The sequence below is a fragment of the Grus americana genome, chromosome Z (assembly GCF_028858705.1).
Source record: "Grus americana isolate bGruAme1 chromosome Z, bGruAme1.mat, whole genome shotgun sequence".
Taxonomy (NCBI): domain Eukaryota; kingdom Metazoa; phylum Chordata; class Aves; order Gruiformes; family Gruidae; genus Grus; species Grus americana.
Genome location: NC_072891.1, coordinates 58,486,821 through 58,508,963, shown reverse-complemented (window position 1 = coordinate 58,508,963; position 22,143 = coordinate 58,486,821). Strand labels below are relative to the sequence as shown.

Sequence of the window (22,143 nt, the reverse complement as noted above, 5' to 3'; positions counted from 1 at the left end):
CCGAATCGACCGTGCGCCGCTGACGCCTTCCAAGCTGACGGCAGGGCGGGACGGTCCCTGGTCCCCGCACGTGCCTATAAGGGCCGGCTCCGCCCCGGCACCCCCCACCGCCCGGCGGCGGCGGCGGCGAAATCGCTCTCACCCTGGCCGAGCCACTCCCGCCGCGCTCGAGGCCGCCGTCGTCCGGGCTGTCGCTGCGCAGCCCCTGCAATCGCCCGGCCGTCCAATCGATCGCCGCTTTTGCTCCCTCCTCCCGGGCGGTCGCCCCCGCCGCAGCACCGTGCCGCCTTGCTGGGCGCGGGGAGGGGGACGCAAATAGCGGGCGGGCGGCGCCGCGCTGGGGGCCGGGCCCCTATACAGCACAAAGGCGAAGGGCCCACGGCGGTGCCTGTGCCTGTGCCCAGCGGCCCGCAGACACGGAACGCAAGCCAGGGCGAGGATGATTCCGGGCTCTGCGCGCAGGGTCTGCTCGGGGGCGGGCTGAGGTGCGCTGAGCCTCGGGGGAGCCGTCCGATCGCGGCGCGGGCCCCGCTCCCCCTCCCCCGCCCGGCCGAAGGGGCAGCGGGGGCACCGCGACAATAAAGGGCGACTAGCTGCCGCGCCTGTGTGTTGTCGCGCCTTGTGGCAGCGCTGTTACGAGCGGGCGTGGGGAGGTGCCGGGTCGCCGGCGGCGCGCTGAGCGCTCCCGCTCGCCGGGGCGGAGGGAGGGAAGAAGGGAGCAGGCGGGGAAACTTCCTCCTCCTCGGCAGCGAGCCGGGCGGCAGCGGTGTCTTCTCCCCTGCAGCAGTCGGCACGGCTCGGCACCAGCGTCCGCTGCCCGGCTGGTTGGAGGCTCCCCACGTCCCCCATGCCGCCCACGTGCCCCCGCTGGCGCTGAGGGGTTCTTCGGACCCGCGGCGGGGCTGCTCTCGGGAAGGTGGGCGCCACCGGCTGGCCGGAGCGGGGAGCGATGCCGGTCGCCGCCCGCGCAGCACCCCGTGGGACGCAGTACGACGCCAGCTTCCTCGCCCCCGCCCGCCGGCGGGACAGCAGCGCCGTTCCGCGCGGCGAGGAGAGCAGTGGCGAGCGGCTTCAGCCACTCCGCCAGACCGGCGAGGCGGGCCGGCGCGGCAGATGGGTGGCTTCCGCCGCCCCCTTCCTGCCTTCCCTCTCCTCCCCTCCACCGCCCCCCGCCTCCTCCGCTGCCTCCTCCCCCGCTGCCGAGGCCGCTGCCGCCTCCGCTGCCTGCCTCCTCCCGGCACCCCAGCGGACCCGCGTTCGCTCCCGCTCCGGCTTCCCTGGACTCGCCATGAGCGGCGGCGCCGCTCGCCTACCGCCGCCTTCTGCCCTCTGCCCGCCGCTGCCCCCCCTCCACGGGCCGAGCCTGCCGGAGCCGGGAGCGCGCAGCCAGGGCCGGGGTAGCCCCGCTGGCCACGGTGCAACCCGCGCCGCCCCGGGCGCCAGAGGCCTGCCGCCAGGTGAGCGAGAAAGGGGCCCCGGAGGAGTGGGAGTAGTTCCGGGCGTCCCACCCCCGCCCGGTAGCGGAGCCGGCCCGGAGGGCCTCGAAGTTGTCCGCAGTGCCCGGAGTCGCGGCCGCCCCGGGGGTCCGTTCTCGGGACGGGGGCGGACAGTGTGACGGGACGGAGGAAAAACGCGCCGGTCACAGCAGAGGGACGCATGTCGTGGCGGCTGTCGACAGGCCGTGTGTCGCCCGGCCTGCCACGGGGTGCCCGGGGGCTGCCGCGGGGTGCCCGGGGCCCCCTGCGTGTCGGTGGCCAGCGCGGCCATGGCTTTTTCGCCGCTGGTCGGGATGCGCCGTTGTGAAGCGCGCACGGCCCGCGGTGCCGGAGCTGAGGGTGTCGCCTCCGGTCGTCGTACCGCTGCCAGCGCTTCCCCGCCCAGCACTCCCGTCAGTCGGCCGCCGGCGCAGCCGGAGGGGTTGTGCTGCGCTGGGTGTCGGTGCTTGCTTGCCCTCGCGGCGGCGGTGGCCGGTCTCACGCGAGGCTGTGGTGCGCCCGCGGCAGCGCCGGGGCCTGGCCGGCCCTGCCCGCCCGCCCTCCTACCTGCAGCGGCCACCGGCCTGCAGCCTGCCCTCGGGCTCCGCGGGGAGCCCGCTGCGCCGGCGCTCCTGAAAGGTTTTTTGTGTGTCCATGTCCCTGAATCAGGCGCTGCTCCTTGCAGCGGGCTGCTGGTATCTGTGGAAATGCACGGTTTAGAGTGGCCGGTCACCTGAAGTTCCTGCGTGTAGCTCCAGAATGCTTTGAAAGTCAGGCAGCCTCTGTGGGAATCCTGGTTGAGTGCCTTCGGAGCCCTCGACAGCTGCCCCTGTTCTTGAGTTCCCTTTTAGAAACAGCCAGCAGCAGGGGCTCTCTTCGGAACTGGTTTTGGGCATGTGGTTCACTTGTCTTGGAGCTACAATGTTTTCAGGACTGAGGTCCTAACATCTGGGTTGATGTGCTTATTGTCAAATACCAAAGCCGCTTCCAGGGCTGCAGTGGAGTTTCCCACACGCTTAAATTTAAACGTGTGTCTGTGTGGTTTCAGGGGCCTTAGATGTTTTCCTAAGCTGTTCTTTGTGAATGGCAACAAGAATGAAACTGTTTATGTATATATGAAGTTAGCAATTAGGAAGTGGTATGGGAGAACAGCAGAAAACAAGACTTCATTCTTTGGGCCTGGAGGGTGAAGAAATGAGATACCTAATTTTCTTAGAATGTATTTTTAGTGGTGCTTGACCAGGATGATTTACAGGAGTCTGCAGTATGGGTGTTTATACTGATGGAAATCTTGCTCTGGAATGAAGTAGGTTTTATAGATAAGTTCCTCTTGCAATTTGTGGTTGACAGCATATTAAATGATTACCATGCAGGAAGTTGAGAAATAACTTGAATTTTTACCTTTGAATTGTATTACATAGCTCAAAAATAGCTTTTCCTATGTGCTGAGACCACACAGCACATGGAGAAGATCAGTCTCTCCTGTCTAGCTATTTGGGCCTTCCAAATAAAATATATAGGAGAAAAATATTCTTCCAGTATAAGTGATCTGGAAATAGAGGTTTTGCCTGGTGAAACTGTATTTCAATTTTTTGTTTTAAAATTGCTTGGACATTCTTGGTGTAGGTAACCTTATCTTAAAGCCTGATCTCAAAATCTGTCAACCTTCCCACGCTCTTAATAGGTCAGTTTGTCCATTGGATTAATATGCTACTATTGGGAGATAACAGCTTTGGTATTTCCCATGATTTGGAAAGTCTTGGTGGAGAAAAGAACTATAACCCTTATCTTATGAACTTACGAATTCATCACAGGCCTAATAAACAAAGACTTTACTGTTGGATTAGGGAATGCTGAGCTTCTCCAAGGGAAGGGGCTTTTCGGGTTTGTCCTGAAGTTTTGATATTCGCTAGCACAGATCCTGTGCTTAAAAGTCCTCTGCTTAATGGTAATTGGAATAGTCAGAACCTGTTTGCTCAAAAGAGCTCTTGCAGTTGCCCAAGTTAAATGATTAAGTTTTACAGTATACTTAAGTCACAGTAGCAGGCAAATGTTTGTTTTTAGCTGTGATCTCAAAAATACATAACATGGTTTCATGTAGTATGATCTCTGATTCGTCTTCTAATTTTGAGATAATGTCATAATTTACAGACAAATCTAGGAGATTACTAGATTGGGGATGAGAACTGTATTTTTTTTTTTCCAAAGGGAAAGACTGTTACTCTGACTTTGGGAAAGTCTACCTGTTTTATTCAAATATTTGCCACCAGAGGAAAAAATGATGCATCAGGGCCAAACTTGGATTGTTTTGCTGAGCATCCTCTTAGTCGGGCTCTTGAAAGCAGTAGTATCCTATTGGTAGTCCTCATCTATTGACTTCTGATAAAAAACTGTATTGCGATCTGGTCTTCAAACATTAGGAGTCAGTGAAATTACTATAGTTTACAAGCAAGGTTGAGAGAATGTTTGCTATATCTTTCTCTCCAGCCAGTGATGGCTGGTTCTTCTTTTTTCTGTTGGTTTTTCTTTTGTATTTTTCTCCCAAACAGTGTGTGTGAACAGAAGGGAAAGTCTTTATTCATGGCTGTCAAAATAGTGAAAGAATATTGGACTAGAAAATGCTGCACTGAAAAGCTGATTCTTGGTTTCATTCAGGAAATTGATCCTGATCTTAAGAGACGCTTCATCTTCCATAAAGTACTTTGCCTCCACTGAGGTACATGCATCTTCTTAGTGAAAAAGAGAAGCCCACCTAGAGGCAAGGTTGTCAGCTAGGAAGAAAAGTGTGTCTGTAGTGGAACTTCTTAGACCTTTTCAGGTTAACTTTTTTGGTAAGGTCTATATTAACATTCTCAGGTTTTGCGGCATTCGGAAAGGAAAGATGGCTTTTGAGAGTTTCAGTGTACTTAAGATACTTGTGTGATGTCTATAGCTGGTGAAAACAGCTTTTCTCTTAAGCTTCTTGGTTACACACATCAACTTTTTGGAGGTCGTCTGGTAAACTTTGCGAAATTTAGTTAATAATGCTTGCCCTCATTATGTTGCAAAGTCTTTAGTTAGAATAACTTTAGAACTGAAATTATTGTTTAAGATGCATATGAGACTAAGTTATTTAGAGAGATAACTAGGCATCTGCTAAGTCTATCAGTTTGGAGAAGCTAGAACTGCTGATGAAAGGATCAGTTCGTTTTCAAACGTATGCATAACTGCGGAATGTGAGGGGATGGACTTTCTTGTAAAGATAGTACTAGTGTGTTAAGTGCAGTGGAAAGCTGTTCGAATTCGTAGTAATTCTGCCTAATGCTGTATATGCTAAGTAGTTGTAATATAAGTACTAAAACTCCTTGTATGTTCATATGGCACATGTAAGCTTTTGTGCCTTTAGCAGTTGTGTGTAGTTATACCATCTATGCTTGTTATCTGTGGTTTTGTTCTTAAAGTTGAAAGCAGTTACTGTGGCTTTAGAGTGAGTATCATACTTAATTCTGGCATGCCTGGAGATAGATGCGAGTTTTCTGATTTATGTCACTGTGGTGCCTTCACAGCTTTATAACCACATAAAATATAGCAATAAGGAAAGAGAACTTCTTAGTAAGAACAAGTGAAGCACATTCAGTATGTGAATGGTTTTCAGGAGTTGTGATTGATTTTGATAGATTAAAAACAAACAAACAAAATCCAAACCAGAAACTAGTATTGCAGCAACTTTATTTTAATTTGGTTAAAGTGTCTGGTTTTGAAACTGATTGGCTCATCTCACTTAAAGTAACTAATAACAATAACTGATGATTCAATGCGCAGTACAGTTTCAGTTCAAAGAAAAGGAACGTTATGAAAAATGATAGGTATACATATATATATATGTATGTGTATTAATTTGGTTCATGTCCTAGCAGTTCCCTCTTAGATCTGCATGATTTTTCTGTATTTAATGACAATGCTACAACATTTGCATTTTCATATCCATCTGAACTTGGCATCCCAGGCACATTACATGTACTGGTTGAGTCTTGAGCTATTTCTTTCCAAGATGAAATTACTACAGAAAAAAAAGTTAGGCAGCAGGGTAGATTTTGTACTCTCACTTCTTCACCCATGCTTTCAGCTCGGTGTAGAGACTGGAAAGTCAACGCTCTTTTCAACATAGTTTGAGAAGTATGTTGGCCTTGTCACAAAATGAGAAGCTGCTTTAAAAAGTATTAATAAATGTGACTGTGAACATTGTAAATCCCTGGAAATGCTATGTTCTATTTAAAAATAAAGTATTTTTTTCCCCTTGCCTTTTTATATTTAGTTTTGCTGCTTATACAGCCCCGTTTTTCACCCACAAATTATCTTGGCAAAATGAAATCCACATGTGCACAGAATATTTTGACGCATGTTTTTCTTCTGAGATAGACTTTAAATCTTTTTCAAGCATTGCAGCTTTTCTACTTAGTTAGATACCTCAGGTATTTTAAGTCTTCCCTCATCTGGCATCTGCTTCATATCCGAAGTTCAGATGGAGATATGTCATCTAAAAATAAGAGTTGTCAGTGTTAATGTGATGCAAAATGTGGGTGGGATAGCAAGAAGGTAGAGTACCAAAATATCAGAGAGCGTCTTACAAAGTTTGCAGTGGGAGCTCCCTTTGCATGAATAATCTAATATGATGGTGCTGCTTTCTCTCACCTTTGTTTTTCTGGGTTTTGTTTGTTTTGTTGCATGGTTGTTTTTTTTTCTTTCTTTTGATGTGGTTTTTTGTAACACTGTCTAGTTGCATTCTTGTTCTGAGCTATTTTTTTTCTACTTTGTGTATGTGAAGTGTAGTAAATGCTTGGTTGTTAGAATTCCCTGAATGAGGAAAAGATTCTCTGTTCTTGAGAGGAAAAATACTGTTGTTGTGCTCTTATGGCTTAAAATAAAGCTTCCTTCTGGAAATTACTTGATATATAATGTAGAGCAAAGAATGCATGCTTTGCTTTATTTAGGGAAAGACGCAGGAAGTGGTTTTTGAAATAGTAAGTCATAGGTATTTTCAGAAGTATTTTAAGCAAGCATAATGTACAACGTTTTGTTTTCTGAGCTTCTCAAATGTACACACATGCTCCAAATGTTCATTCTTAAAACACCCTTCGCTAGATATTTCTCAGTGGAGAGCCTGGCATCCCAGCTCTAAGCTCCTGGGTTGCTGTTCCTGTTATCACTGGTGTAGTGTCTAGGTTGAGCCTCTGCATCCTCCCTGTCATGCAAACCCTGTGCAGCCATGATATACGAAAAAGTAACATCTGCGATCAGTGTGTTGGTGGTAGTGTGTCAAGATTTTTCTGTAATTTCCCTCGTAATGACTGGGGTTCTGCATCCACACAGATTATGTTGTTTGCTGCATTGTCCAGCAGCTGGTGTGGTTTTCTTGGACATGACAATAACCAGGCTTCAGTGAAACATCCTAGTATTTCAGAGGTCGCAACTCTAAGCATTTGGGCTTGGTCACCACCTTCTGGGACAATTGCAAATGAGAGAGGATAATCTCAAAAGGAGACGTAGTCCATCACTTTAATTGAAAAAAAAAATTAAAAAATCAGAAAACCTTAAGTTTTTCATTGAATTTTTGTTCTTTTGTATAATGTACACAACTGTAGCACAAGGGTATGTAGCCAGTATCAAAAAGAACATTACTTACACTGTTAAAGGATGTTTATGATTGTTTTCAATATCCCTTTCGAAAAGGAGATTGTACTTTTTCCTGTAAATAATACTGATCGGTGCTCCAGGGTGCCTTTTTTTGGGAGGAGGACAGGAGGAACGTTGTTAGTTATGTTATATATTTTCTGTCAATCTGTATATTGAGGAGTAAAGTATGAATTCTGTGAATCTTATTAAAATACTTCATAATCTGCATACCTGGAAAATTGTCTATTAGTAAGACTACCCTTAAATAGTTTAGGAATTGCTATAAGCCATACACAGTATTTGTTCACATGACTTCTATTTGTATGAGAGCCTGAGGAGTGGCTATTCAATGACAAAGTATGATTAGTAACATTAACTGTGTATATAGAACAGTTGGGTCTGTTGGAGAATACATGGAACAGTGCGAGTGTTGTATGATTGAACCTGCACCAAGAAACTGCAACCAAAGTGAAAACATTAGAGATTTACATTTACTATCTGCTTGGGTTCTTGCTCTGTGAAGATTTGGTTTTTAGGCACATGGATACTTCTGCTTTCCTTAAGAGCATATGCAAATGTTTACAGGATCTGAATTGTGGTGCGTTTTTCCCCCTGCTTACAGGTCAACATTTTTAAGTGATTTTTATTCCCCTTGAAAATTTATTTATCTGCCTATTTTTAGCGTGTACAGGCTTTCTATATAGATCTTCTGCACTTTTTTCCTGTTTGTAAGTTGATGTGGCAGCAAGCCAAGTAGGAGTAAGCAGTAGCTTTTGGGAGGAATTTTTGTGCAGGTTTAGTAGTAGGTTATTGAACCTTTTGGCCTAGAAATGCCAGAGTCTATGATCATTGTGATTCGTGTGTGTTTTGAAGCAAAATTACATAAAGTGTTTACAATATGATCTGAAAATTGCTTTTGCAGATTATTTTGGAGGTTAGATACAGGTTAGACTTCTGAGCAGTTTCAGAAATTCCTTATGCTTTTTGAAGACTTGGGAGTGAAGACTGTTAGCTGCTACTATGAGAAGTGTGTTGAAACTTAAGAAATCTGTGACAGAGCTTGTGAAAAGTAAAGCGGCAAACTGTGGTACGTGCTGCAGTGGCGTATTTCAAGAAAGTGGGAGTCAAGACATATTTGATGTTGTTCTTCATAGGTGTCTGTTGAGTTGGACTGAAAAAGTGAGGGAGACACACCCAGAAAAATATTCCTTTCTTCATTAAAACTTAATTTTATTTTTAAAACATTGGCAGTGTCTTGTGCCTATAGGGTCTTTCACTTGCTGACTGTGTAATATTTTGTTTGGACATCCATGATGCTAAGCCATAGAAGTGTGTATATAAATACTTGTTTAAACCAATAATCTGCAACACTTTTGGATTCATGAAATGTTAAATGAATTTATTTTTCTCTTCTTAATTTTAAATTACTCTAAGGATGGGAAAATTTGGTCATCCTGAATCACCCTGAGTTTGGCAGTTAAATCGGTTACATTCTGAAACCTGCACTGGAGCTCACAGGAGAAAATGTTTAGCCAGTCTGTACATTCGTAATATGCTGGTTAGCTCCTAGTCTGGAAAATGGATACTCTTTTCCCTTTTTTTTTTTTTTGCGGGGGGGGGGGGGACGACAGGGGATGGGAAGGAGGGAATGGGACGTAAATCTCACTGATCTTGCTTTTTTGCAGTGAGATACAAAAAGTACTAATAATGGAGAATTTGAACACTGAGGAAAAATAAATGATTTGTTGCGTTTGGCTGCTTTTTTTAAAAGGGGCATAGTGTGTGAGGCATTAGTGAAAAGCTGTGAAAGTGGTAAATATGGTAAAAAATGATACAAGAGTGACTAGGATAGTGTCACCTTACAAACTTGGAAAAAACCCCTCCTGTTACTGAACAACACATCTCTCTGGTGGAATAGTGGTCCTCCAGCTAGTTCACAGATTACAGCATACTGTGGGGGCCAGTCAGTATGCTGGGGGGCAGGTGCACTATTCAGAGGGACCTTGACAGGCTGGAGAATTGGGGACCTTGTGGCATTCAACAAAGGCAAATGCAGGGCCTTGCACTGGGTAGAGTAGCTGTGTGCACAAGGTCAGGCAGGGGGCTGAGTGGGTGGGTAGCAGCTGTGCCGAAAAGGCAAATACTGACTTAGTGGAGTGAGCTTGCTTGAGGACACCAAGCTGTAGAGGCTGGAGCATGTGACCTGTGAGGAGAGGTGGAGCGTACCAGGATTGCACAGCCTGGTGAAGAGATGGCTCAGTGGAGATCTCAATGCTGTCTACCCTTCTGTTATGGGAGGATGCAGAAAAGGTAGAGCCAGATGCTTGCTAGGGATAGGACTCAGGATGGAACAGATGAATTTCTGGTCAGATATTAGGAAGAATTTTTTTTACCCTGGAGGTGGTCAAGCACTGGAGCAGAGAACTGGAGATGTGGAATTTACAACTTTAGAGATATTCAAAACAGCCAGACAAGGCGCTGGATAGCGCGCTCTAGATTGGCCTGGTCTGAGCAGGGGCCTGCAGCAGTCTCTCTCAACCTGAATTACTCTGTGTAACACTGTAATGGGCATGTTACCCTTGGTTTGGAGATGCTTGCTTCAGGCACTGTAAATAGAGAAGTAACAGTAATTTGGGACTGGTTTAGTTGCAGATGGTCAGAAGTCATGATGAGAACTCACCAAGTGTCACCTCTGTCTTGTGAGATTTTTTTTTTTTCAACCTTAATTTTTTTCACCATGATCATCTTAACATGTTTCCTTCCCACATACCCAAAAATACCTCTTGCAATGGATATGTTGTATATAAATGCTTTTGGGTAAAGCATCAATAGCTGTTTTAATTAAAGAAATGCTGAAAGCAGAGCTATAGTTCTGCCTCTCTTCGACCCTTCTTCCTAACTTACTTACTTGCTGGTTATATACAAGCACTCTGTTTTCTTCTGACTGACAAAAGTCTGCACTTCAATTTTTTTTTTTTTTCAGTTTTAGAGGTGCAGGGGATATTGAGTCTTGTCTTTCCTGTCATACTTGGTACACATTCTCAAAAGGTGCCAGATAAATGAATTAAGAGATGTGTTGTTCAGTAGTGGGAAGGTTTTTTCAAGCTTGTTTTTTCAAGCTTGTAGAGTATGTGAGTAAAATGTACAAATAAAGAAAAAAAATATTCACTGATGAAAATACATCTTTTTATGTTAATCTTTACCTAACCAATATTTATGATGTGATGAGTCTACTATAGCATAAATCTTCTATAGTATTCTAAGGAAAAAATGGTACAAACAAGAATTCAGCCAGTAACATAACATATGAGCATAGCAGAAAGTAGGCAAAGAGCAAAAAACTGTGGTATATGACCTCCTGAGGTCATCTTTTCATGTAAAGGTGAAGTTGGCATTCTATGTAAAGCTGTCATGCTTGTTCTTCTAGTCCTATTTCTGTGTAAATAGCTTCTGAGTTGAGAGAGGCTTTTTCATTTCTCAAAAAGAATTGTAAGAAATCAGTGCTTAAGTAGCAGATAAATTAGCCTGTCCCCTGAAGAAAATGCTACGAAGGGAGCTGATGCTGTTCTGTTTGGCTTACTAATCCATGGACATAGGTAGTTTCTGGGCAGTTAGCCAGTGATTTGCTTCTTAGCAGCTGCAGTGTATGGTCTCTCTTACAGGGACACAGGAAAGAATGGAGGGTATCAAGGACTAGGGAAACCAAAGGAATTGCAGAGAATGGGAATTACAAGAATTTGGAGGGGAACTGGGTTATTGCAGGTCAGGAACATAAACATACAGAACAAAAATCCATGAAAACCAGTTTTTCTTAAATCTGATGCTCCTGTAACTATCGATTACTTTTGAGGATCACTCCTAAAACGTCTATGTTATAAAAGAGAATTTGCAAAGTAAATGAGTTGCCCATATTTTTCTGGACTTGTTTAATGTAAATTAACTGAAGTGTCATCTGTATCACTCGTTAACCAGCTGCACGGAGGCTGTGTGGCAAAGTGGGTAGTGAGGCCAAAGAGGATACCAGGATTTTCTGGAGTGCCTGAGTCTCTGGTTAGGTTGGGGCAAAACTGGCCTTAAAGCATTTTAAAGCAAAGATTTGTGCCATTTTTTTTTCGTTTATTGTTCTTTAACATTATGTTTCTGTGTTAGGGCAGGTGTTTGTTTCCTATCAGTTATTTTTTGGATGCTGCATTTCCTGTTTGGGTCTGATGTCCCAAGGAGACAAATGGTTTAGTAGTTTAGTTCTTCCTTACCTTTGTGTTTCTGTTTTCTGCTGGTTTACCCTTTTGTTTTTTTTCCTCAAGTTTAATAGTGACAAAAAGAGGAGTAGCAAAGAATTCTAATAGTCTGCGTCAGAAGGCAAGACAGGAAATGATTCTATCATTGTGCAAGGCTGTAGGAGAGCTTTGTTTTCAAGGCACCATGACTAGTTTTAGAAGTTTTTTATGTGTCCAGGAATTTTCAAATTAAGGCAAATTGTCCAGAAAAGAGATACAAAAATGATTGCCTACTGAACTATTTTTAATTTTGATCATTTAAAGATCTTGAATTTATCAATTTGGAGAAGAAATGCTGGCTAAGGTTTATTGCATCTCTGTAGAGCAAGGGCCTAGAATAACCAGTAAAGATTTTATGATTTCTGTAGACAGCAATAGGTGAAAATACTTAAACAATTTTTAATACAGTTGGGATGACTGTTTTTGAATGTCTGCGTGCTGACATGCTTTGATATTTATCCAGCATTGTTGGAGTTATTGCTTAGAGTTTGTTTGTGCTAGAAAATTATGCCATACTATCTTAATCAGTATAGCTAAAGTGCAAAGATGGTCTTCTCGTACATGAAAGTGACTTTGATTTGCTCATTCTGAGAGATCTTGTCCTGTTCTGAGAAACAGGGTAAGTCATCAGTAAGAACATTTTGGCCTGATAACCCCATTGGTCTTGAATTACAGAATCACTGCTTACCAATACACTTCACTGTTCTCTTATGTAGACCACCAGTTCACAGGTGCTTGAAATTCAGTGTTCCTAACAGTTATGTTTGGTATTGAAAATACATTTCCAGCCATGTTGGGTGCCCATATGGTACTTTTTTGGAGTGTTTCAACCTTGTCCTGGCAGTCCATGTTATGAAATTAAGAGGTAATTTCCTACAAAACATTCATGGTTTATGTCTTTAACTTGCTTTGCCTAACTTTTGCTGTCTTGATTTTGTTGCTCCTTGCGTTCAAAAATTTTGTGCTGCCCTCAGCTCATTTGACAAGTCATGCTGGAGCTTCTGGATTGTTCTCATGGATTTCCAGGCTTTTTCTTTGCTTTTGCTACCTCCCATCCCAATTAAGCTTGTTCTTTTTAAGGCTATTGCTGAAGGAACAGATTTCTAAATGTAGTAAAAATACTTTGGTGGGCTGAATTGCACCTCTTGCACATTATGATGTTCAGCATTCTTGTGGCCACTGGAGGTGTTTATGTTATCATAGGAGCAGTGGCATCAAAATGAGAGAGCTATCACATAGTCTCAGGAGAGGGGAAGCTGGGACGTGGATATCTGTATTCTCCAGGGCTGTCCAAAGGTCTTGATGGAAAATACAGTTAGCAGACTGAGTTGAAGAAACACCTCTGGGAGATGTTTCTGGGATATGGAAGTGATTCTGAGCTCTAGTAAACAAAAAGCTGTCTTGCTCCAACTTCTTGGATTCCCTGTGAGGATTTTGTTTGAAAACTGGGCTTAGAACTTTGTTTTTATGCTGTTACCAAGGAATGCCTTTGCACATGAAGCAAACTGCTGTTGTTAAAAATTTATGACTCACAAAAAGAAGGGGAAGTGGATCTTGGTTGGTGTATATATATAAAAAAAGAAATGTGGCAGTCTGGTCTCTGGTTATGTCTGAACTCCTGAAGTTTTGCTCTGGATGTGGCATATTTCGTGTTGCAAAAACTTGGGTAGCAAAAGTTTAAATTCTAAGTTTACTCATCCAGGCAATACAGATGTTACTTTCCAGAAAACACTATGAAACAGAACCAATGCAGGCAGGTTTTCAGGAGCAGATTTGCTATACTGTCTCCAGAAGTGTAGACGTAATTCTCATCATCAACCACGATCATTCATGCTTCAACTTTGCAAATCAAGTATCATGGAAACAGAATTGATCTGTGATCTGTTGTGTTTGTTGATTTCACTGTTTATGCTTATGTTATAAAAGGCATGTGGTGCTCTTGTACTGCGAGGTCCGTATTTGGAAAGGGGGAAGCAAAAGACATTATTCCCATAGACTTCCAAAAGTCCAGTGGCTGAACTTCATTGAGAGAGGCTACTAGAAGGCTTCCTTTGGCTTTTGGAGGTAACCCAGAGGCTGTTGAAGTAGGAGCAGCCCTAAGAAAAGGGTAGTGTGCCGAAACGATGGATATCTCATAGGTCACAAGTTAATTTTGTTCATTTAAAGGAGACTTTGTTCATTCAAAGTCTTCTCTAAATAGAAATTTACACTTCTGTTGAACATTCTGTATTTTCCCACTTGCTGCTATTACTGTTATTAGCATTCTCATGCTCTCAAAGAAGGGTTGAGAGTTCAAAACATGCACAACTGGTGATAAATCCAGTGTCTTAGGTTCTAACTCTCTTTTGCCTTGCATATTTTCAGTTATTCGTTTGCTGCTGGAGACAAACACCCTGTGCATGCGGGAATGCTCACAGGCAGACATATGAACTTACATGCCTCAATGTCTTAAACAGCATTAAAAAGATCTACAGTTTAGCAGCGGTCACATTCCTTGACTTCTGATTGCCTCAGTGCATTATTTAAGGTATAAAAAGAGGAAACTGGCTTTATGGCATCCTAGATTTATGTGTGTTGAATGCATTATAAACTTTGCGGGGTTCTTTTGTGAAACTGTCTACAATATATAACTCTACTAGCTAATGACTTGCTATTGGGTCTGGCTGACCTGACTATTTAGATACTGCTTTTCCAGTTCTACGCACTACCTCATGAGATCTTGGCTTCAACTGAAATATGCCTAAAAGTTAACTAAACTATATATATGTTTTTAAATCTGTGTATGTACGTTGTGTATAAATCTGAGAACCCTCTGTTCTGGATTGGATAGAGGTATACTTTCATTAAAAGCAAAAGTGATACTCGTAATAGCAGTCCCCTCAGGAGGAGTTAGTCACTTACAATGACCGTATAGACTGGCTATAATTGCAGTACCTTGCCCTCTTTCTCAAAGTATCTAATAGAGTGTGAACTCAAATGGATATTTTGCTGTAAAGATGCTAGATGAACAAGTGAAAACTGCTGAGCTATGTGGATGTGTCACAGGTACTGGCTGACGTGCATCTGTGTTGCTGCTTTTGCTTTCAGATGTTACCATGAGTATCAGTTGGAGCACAAGGAGCTATGGTAATAGGAGTATTTGAGAGAGCTGAGTCTTGTTTACTTGAGAAAGGTAAGAGTGTGATGGGATTGTGGGAACTCCTGATGGAACAGAGTGAGAGTGGGTGATAACTAGCCAGGCAAAAGCACCAGGAAATGAGATACCTTACTAAGTTCAAAGAAAAAATATCAGAAGTTGAGAATTGGCAGCTACAAAGAAGGAGACACTAAGAAATCCATTAGAAAGAAAAGTGAACTGATTACTTCTGTAGCCTGTTAATGAATTGGGAGACATGAAGGAAATTCTGGAGTGCAGTTCTTTTGCACAGAACATAAAAATTAGAAACTATGGAAACTAAAATGAAAGCCTGTGGAGAAAGGTTATGTTGTGGTGAGTTAACTTTGGCTGGACATGGGGTGCCCACCAAGCACTCCCTCCCTCAACTGGACAGGGGAGAGAAAATACAACAAAAGGCTTGTGGGTTGAGGTAAGAACAGGGACATCACTCAGTAATTGCAGTCACAGGCAAAACAGACTCAGCTTGAATTAAACTAATTTAATCCATTGCCAATCACAAGTCTGAGTAGGATATTAAGAAATAAAACCAAATCTTAAAACACCTTTCCCCACCCCTCCTTTCTTCCTGGGCTTAACTTTAATCCTGATTTCTTTACCTCCTCCCCCTAAGCGGCACAGGGGGATGGGGAATGGGGGTTGTGGTCAGTTCATCACACGTTGTCTCTGCCACTGTTCTTCCCCTGCTCTAGCCTGGGGTCCAACCCACAGGAGACAGTCCTTCACGAACTTCTCTGATGTGGAGTTCTACATGAACTGCTCCAGCATGGGTCCCTTCCATGGCGTGCAGTCCTTCAGGAACATACTGCTCCAGCATGGGTCCCCCACAGGGTCACAAAGTCCTGCCAGCAAACCTGCTCCAGTGTGGGCTCCTCTCTCCACAAGTCCACAGGTCCTGCCTAGAGCCTGCTCCAGCACAGGCTTCTCACACAGTCACAGCCTCCTTTGGGCATCCATCTGCTCCAGCATGGGGTCCTCCACGGGCTGCACAGTGGATATCTGCTCCGCCGTTAACCTCCATCCGCTGCAGGAGGACAGCCTGTCTCACCATGGGCTTCTCCATGGGCTGCAGGGGAATCTGTGCTCCAGTGCCTGGAGCACCTCCTCCCATCCTTCTTCACTGACCTTGGTGTCTTCAGGGCTGTTTCTTTCACTCCTCTTGGCTACTGTTGCGCAGCAGTTTTCCCGCTTCTTAACTGTGTTACACCAGAGGTGCTACCACCATGGCTTATGGGCTCAGCCTTGGCCAGTGGTGGGTCCGTCTTGGCAGTGGCTCTGTGCACATAGGGGAAGCTTCTGGCATCTTTTCACAGAAGCCACTCCTGTAGCCCCCATGGTACCAGAACCTTGCCACGTAAACCCAGTAAAAGATGGCCTGGAATAGAGACATCTGGAATTATTCACATAGATAATCATTGCAGACAAACGTTGCCTATCTCTATGTGCTTATCTCTCCTTTGACTACACAAGGAATTTGAGCTCATAGTTTTGTCACAGTGCCAAGACAGGTACTTGAAGGAAACACAACTATGCTTTCCATAGATTATCCTGGGGCAAGATGAGGTGTATGAAGAGCTGGGTGAAAATTCTAATGTAGTGAAGCAGAGTGAACTCAGTACCTTGTCTTTTTTTGTGTGTGATTACTTATGACTTAAGCAGTTTGCTGTCTAGAAGAATTCTACAGCTGAAAAAAGTTATGTAGTTGACCCTAAAGGCAGGTTTTTCTGGGTTCCTCATCCTATAGCTTGCATCTAAAATTGAAAATGAGCTGCACAGCAGCCATTATTTTGAATAAAGAAATATGTATATACAGAAGGAGATAAAGGCTATGAATCCTACTGATGTTCTCCAGATTACTCTCTAGTCAGAAATCTGAGGGTACTGTATGTACTTTTAAGTGTACCATGGAGGAAAAGCCTGGAATTGTGAAGAAAAGAAAATTATCAAATTCAAAATGAGCTGCTAAACCAAAACCTTTTGATATATAGATTAATATATTGTGTCTTTTGCTTAGCTTTTGGGGGATTTCAGATTTTTAACTTTACACAGAAGGCTTCCAGAAAGTTGTGGGGGTTTTTTGTTGTGGTTGGTTTTGCTGTTTGTTCGTGGTTTTTTTCACACAGCAGAGAGAAAGCTACTGCAGAACTAACAAGGATGCAGAAATAATCCAGGCATATAAATGGAATGAATGTAAACACTAGTGTTCAGATTGATCTGTGATTTGCAGTAAAATCTACTTACGAGTGACCTGCTGCTCTGTCATTTGATAAAATTGCTACGCTTTCTCTATTTTTTTTGTAAATGCAGTACCTAGATTTGTGTGTGTATTTTTGCAAGAATCTTCTAAGTGTATCTATCTAATACCTATCATGTGGTCAAATGTTGATGGCAATGATATTCAGAGTAAATTTCAGAAAGCAGTAGCATCCATCACAAGGACAAAGGGAGCTTTGTTATGGATTTTTGTGTAAGGACGGAGGTCAGCAAGGTTGTTGGCAGGAATAGAAAGTAATAAACTTTGCTCATCAGTGAAACCTGGAAGAGTGCATAGCATTTATGAGTAAGGAGGAAAGGAAAATGGCTTCTGTCCTTGTGCTTATAAGAAAGTGCTCCTTTCCAAGTAGCATTTGGTTTGCATACCAAGAAGAAATGATTAAGAACACCTGCATTTGTACAGATCAGTTGGTGTTGCTCTAGGTGACCCATCTTGTATTTTGTACTATGGTGAAAGTTGGCCCATTTTGAGCCTTTCTAAAGTCATGAAAATGCTGTGGCTTATTCAAGACATCAGTATTGTTTGAAGAAAATTTTATGAAATGTGTTTGAAGGGATCAGTGTTTCATGGGAATGAGAGGGCGTGGGACCTTTTCCTGAACTCTTAGGTAGGCGGTGTCTCCAGGAAGCTTTTACCATGATCATGCACAGTCTCTTCAGAGTAAAGAACACCATCTGCATCCATGGCTAGCAATGTTTCAATACTGGGCAGCCTCTGTCTTTGTGTTGAGTTTGAGGCTGTGGGACCTTTGTGGCAAAACAAGGGAGGAAGGCAAAATCAGGACATGCTGCAAGATCTGGTTTGGATTTGGGGTTTTTTTGAGTGTTGGACTGGCATTGGTTGCAGAAAGGCAGATAAGGGACAGTTTTGGTGTTTCAGAGTTCATAAAAAGCATTTGCTTTGTGTGTGTGTGTTTTCTCTAGTTCATGTGATGAAGCTCTGAATTGGGCATCCAGCCCTTTATTAGCTGTCTAGAAACAGTATAAGGAATGTCCTAAAAACTGTGTTTCTAAGGTCATAACTTCATGCACACTTAAGCTGCAGCTGGAATAGCAGAAAAAGCTACCCATTATCACCTGGCTTTTGACAGCTGCTCCTAGGATGGATGAATGTACTGCTGCAGTTTAGCACTAGCATTAGGTGTTAACCGAGGTAAATACTTTGTCCAGGTTCCCTGCATGTTCTTACAGATCCATACCTACAGTATGTGGGAGGGTGGGAAGTGTTTACTTCAGTGGCAGTGCTGCCCTAACATGGGACCAAGAAATGAAAGCAAAGAATTTGCAACCACTTATTTTCAATACGCACTGTAACTTCTAGGTGGTGTTCATTTCTGCCTCTCTTCATCCGTTGTACCTGTTGGGTAGGTTGCTAGGAGCACTGAGTAATAGGGAGGGCTGCTAGCTACTACAATGTTGAATACAGAGGTCTTTTTTATCTTTTCAATAATCTGAAAGATTATTTGATGTAACTAGTAATTTATTTTGGTAGTCTTTAGGAGGCTATTAGAAAATAGAGGTTAAATTTTGGACAGACCCATAGTAAACAAGTGCTTTGTAAAGGTAAATAAATAGTGATGGCATTGATTTTTTTATATTTTTTGGCTGTTAAGAAAGTTCCCCATGTGAAGATACTGATAGAGATAGCATGAATGATGAAGGAACATATATGTGGGAACTTGAGAGGGGGAGAAAAAGAGAATAACTTGGTATTTCATGAAGAAAACCTTTTATTTTCTGTTGTGTGCAGCTCTACAGTAATGCAAAGTGAATGAAAAATTTCATGGATGGAATGGTCTAATGTGCAGATATTTCTTTGAACTTTACCTTCATTTACGTTGTTCAGTTTGTTCATGAATCAAAAAGAATAGCTTGGTTTCCACTCTGTACCTGCAGTTTTGAGTAATCCTCACTGTTCAGGAGACTGAAGCTAGAGGCCTCTCATTTTGAGGGTGGTGATCCTTCCTGTCTAACCCTCAATCATACTGCAAAGCACAAGCTTGAAGGCTGGTAGAGAGCAGCCTCAGCTGCTGAATGTAATTTTTACCAGGCTATGCTGTATGGTTTATTCATGTAGCCCCAAGTGCTTTCCTCCTGTGTTTACAGTACTAGCACATGCTTGGTGCTTTTTGGCTCATGTTTGATATGCACAGGCAAATAAGATGTAAAACTGTGTTCAAGGCGTATGATGAATGTTAGATAGCTTTTCTTTCTTATCAAGTAAAAAGCAGAAAACCTGAATTGCCCTTATCGTGCAAGAGCATGTTATCATTTCACAGAATTGTATTAACCCTGTCCTATGGAACTAAACATCTGACTGCACTTTTTTTTCCCCCAACTGTTCATTAAAAGCATTGTGGCATCACAGTTATTTTCAACTCAGAATTGATTCTCATAAGCTTTGTAGTATGGTTGCCAGTATTGGAGAGAAACAATTTCCTGTAAAAACTGGGAGAGTTTCCCATCATAAGATGCTGCTTCTGTTATGAAAATAATGTAGAAAACATTGGCAGTTAGACAAGTGAGGATCTGTGTCTAGAAATCCAGACCATAGTTTTGTTATTAGACTCTAGAAGAACTAACATTCTGGCTTATTGAACCAGGCTGCTGATAGTACTTGAGTTATAAAATCTGGATTGTGCTTTTCTCTCTCAAAGTAGCTCTTAAAAGGAGATCTAGACATAAGACTTAGGAGCATTAAGTAGGGTCTTCCAGTCTTTCTGATGACTTCTGAGAGGCTGTATTGAGAGCACTTACTTTAGTTGTTGCTCTGTGTTGAGTTCTTCTTAAAGGATACTTTGAACTCATTGTAACATCCCACTATTGGCAGAAGTGGTAATCTTTTAATATTAGACAGTTGTCAGGTTGAGCTTGTGTCTGGGAGGTGTTCTCTCCAGTTCCTTTTTTCCTAATGTTTAGTCTTGGCTGCATGTACCCTTGTTTATTTCCTTGGTACTTGGATCCTAACTCCTAATAACGTTCCCCTACATTCCAACTCGTCTTACTATCCATCACCTCTGGGTGTCTTGAGGAGGAAGAGAAAAAAAGACATCATTTCCAGAGGATGTACTTAATATTTGGTTTACTGCTTTCTTCTCCTTAACTTCTTGACCCCTAACCTCAGCTGCTGTTCCTTCCTCTGGTTTCAGTTTCCAGGTGCCTGAGCACAGAATGGTCAGTCATGTGCTAAGTTCCTCAGTCCTTGTATCCTGCTAGAAATCTACGTCTGACCTTTGGTCACGTTCCAGAAAAATCATAGGCTTGGGTACCTGGCTTCTGAACCAGGAAATAACATGCCATGCTTTATTGCTTTGTGGAGCAGAATCTTTTTACTTACGTTGCTGTTGTGCTTGGAGAGGCTGTATTTTGCGAAGTGCTGCAAATGGATAGTGCATAAAGAAAAACTGGTAATCAAGCAGACTACTTCCAGACTAAGTAGAAAGTGTCATACAGATTCTATCTGACCCTGGTGCCATGAGGTTTCTTTTGCCCTGTTCAGGCACTTACCAGTCTGTGATAGGACAACGTCTGTTAATGGGTTTCCTACACTGAAGGGGACTGCTGTCAATCCTGCTGATGGTGTCTTGTTCTGTCTTGCAGCTTTACTGAGGCCACACAACAGTACTGAAGTGCTTTCCAAAACCTGGAATCTATCTACAATTGGACTTAAGTCTGGAGGGATGTTTGTGGAAGGTGAACAGTGGTTTTGGAACAAATTATTCTTGTATTGTCAGATACAGGTTAGTCCTAGGTCAATCTGGATTGTACCCAGTTGCTACCTCGTTGCCCTCAATGAGTGCTAAGAATGGAGTTTCAGTGAGGCACAAACTAATCCATTCTTCCCATGTTAGCCAAGCTTCAGAAAGTTCTGATCAGGGACTTTCTGAGCTGAAAGTTGTGTCAGGCACATTGTGGTCAGTGAACTGAACTTTTTTGGAGGCATGGTGAGTAACTTTTCTTTGTCCACCTTCACTCATGATAGTCATCTGAGTGAGTCCAGGTCTATATGTTGTCTTCCCCCACCCCCAGCCACCCACACTCTACTTTATCATAGTTCTGTGACTCTAATTACAGGCTCTTAAAAATGCATTTTTCAAGGTACTATCAAACTCTGAGTGTACAGCATTTTCAGTCTGTTCTGTAGTCCTTTTCTGCTAATTCTGAATGTTCATCTTTCTATCAGAAACTTTGCAAAGAGACCATTTCCATTGAAGGGGAGAAAGAAAGGAAGCTTGGTCCACAAGTGTATCTGGGATTATTTTTCTCCTTGTGTGGATTCTTTTGTAGTTACTGGTACTGAATTTCATCTGTCACTTTATTTGCCCCTCACTTGCTATTGTTAAATCCTGTCATAATTCTGTTTTATTTCTCTTCGATTTGACCACAGGTCATGTCTGTTACTGATCTTAATGGACTAGAAAATGAGGATTGCTTTGAAACTTTTAAGGCCTTGTCTAGTGTTGCAGAATGGTGCTAGACAGATGAGGATAAGCATTCCTTACTTGAACAGTTCTGCCCACTCTTCATCCAGCGTATTTGCATGTCTGCGTGGAACTGGCTGGGTCACATCGCCTGTGTTTGCTTTTCTGGCAGTGGGCTACTCTGCCTGCTCCTGAACAGAGCATGTCCTGAGGATGTTCTGGAAATGTGGAGGCAGTGCCCTGGCAAAGGGAAAAGAAGTCTGTGCCAGAGTTCCCTCTAACTTCACTCATAATTCTGTGTTCTTGCTCCCCTTTTTATCTCCTTGAAGGTATTTTTTGGCCCTCTCTGTGCTTTTACTTCTGAAATTGCTTTAAGCCATTTTTCCTCTTTAAAATGGTAGGTAACTGGATTTCTGGTCAGCAGCCTTGAATTTAATTGCTATGAATAATTAGGATGCTTTTATAGTAACCTCTAACTGCTTCTTCAAGATGACTTACAAATCTACTGGTCCCTCCTGCTGCTACTTTCTGAGAATGTGTCCACTCCACATTTGACTGCTGGGATTGCCTCTTCTCCATATCATTCTTAGATAATCTTGCTGTCAAACTAGAGTGTACAAAGCTATAATTTCACTACAGTTGAATGGAAATTGGAAGATCTTAAAATGCCTGCACAAATCTAGTGGTTTGCTTTCAGCTGTTTGCTATATTCCAGTTTTAGCTTGTGTTTTTGCACCTGCTTGGGACATTTGGGTTCTGTGTTCTAGCTAAAGCAACTTGCTGCTTCCTTAAAATTAGCAATACCAAAAAGTATGTGTCAAGTCTGCTTTGTTTGTCTTTTAAACAGAGAACAAAAGAATCCTTTCCAT

At 43.2% G+C, this 22,143-nt stretch overlaps 1 protein-coding gene across 3 annotated transcripts in view; it reads left to right on the top strand.

Annotated features, from left to right (window-relative positions):
• Positions 1-804: 804 nt before the first annotated feature.
• The window catches only part of RNF38 (ring finger protein 38), a 144,009-nt gene continuing 122,670 nt past the window's right edge, over positions 805-22,143 (top strand). For all 3 annotated transcript variants that reach the window (XR_008574731.1, XR_008574730.1, XM_054810732.1), the window contains exon 1: positions 805-1,457. Coding sequence is in view for 1 of the 3 variants with exons in the window: in XM_054810732.1 (XP_054666707.1) it covers positions 950-1,457 (508 nt within the window). In the remaining 2 variants the exon portion in view is untranslated. The remainder of the gene's footprint in view (positions 1,458-22,143) is intronic.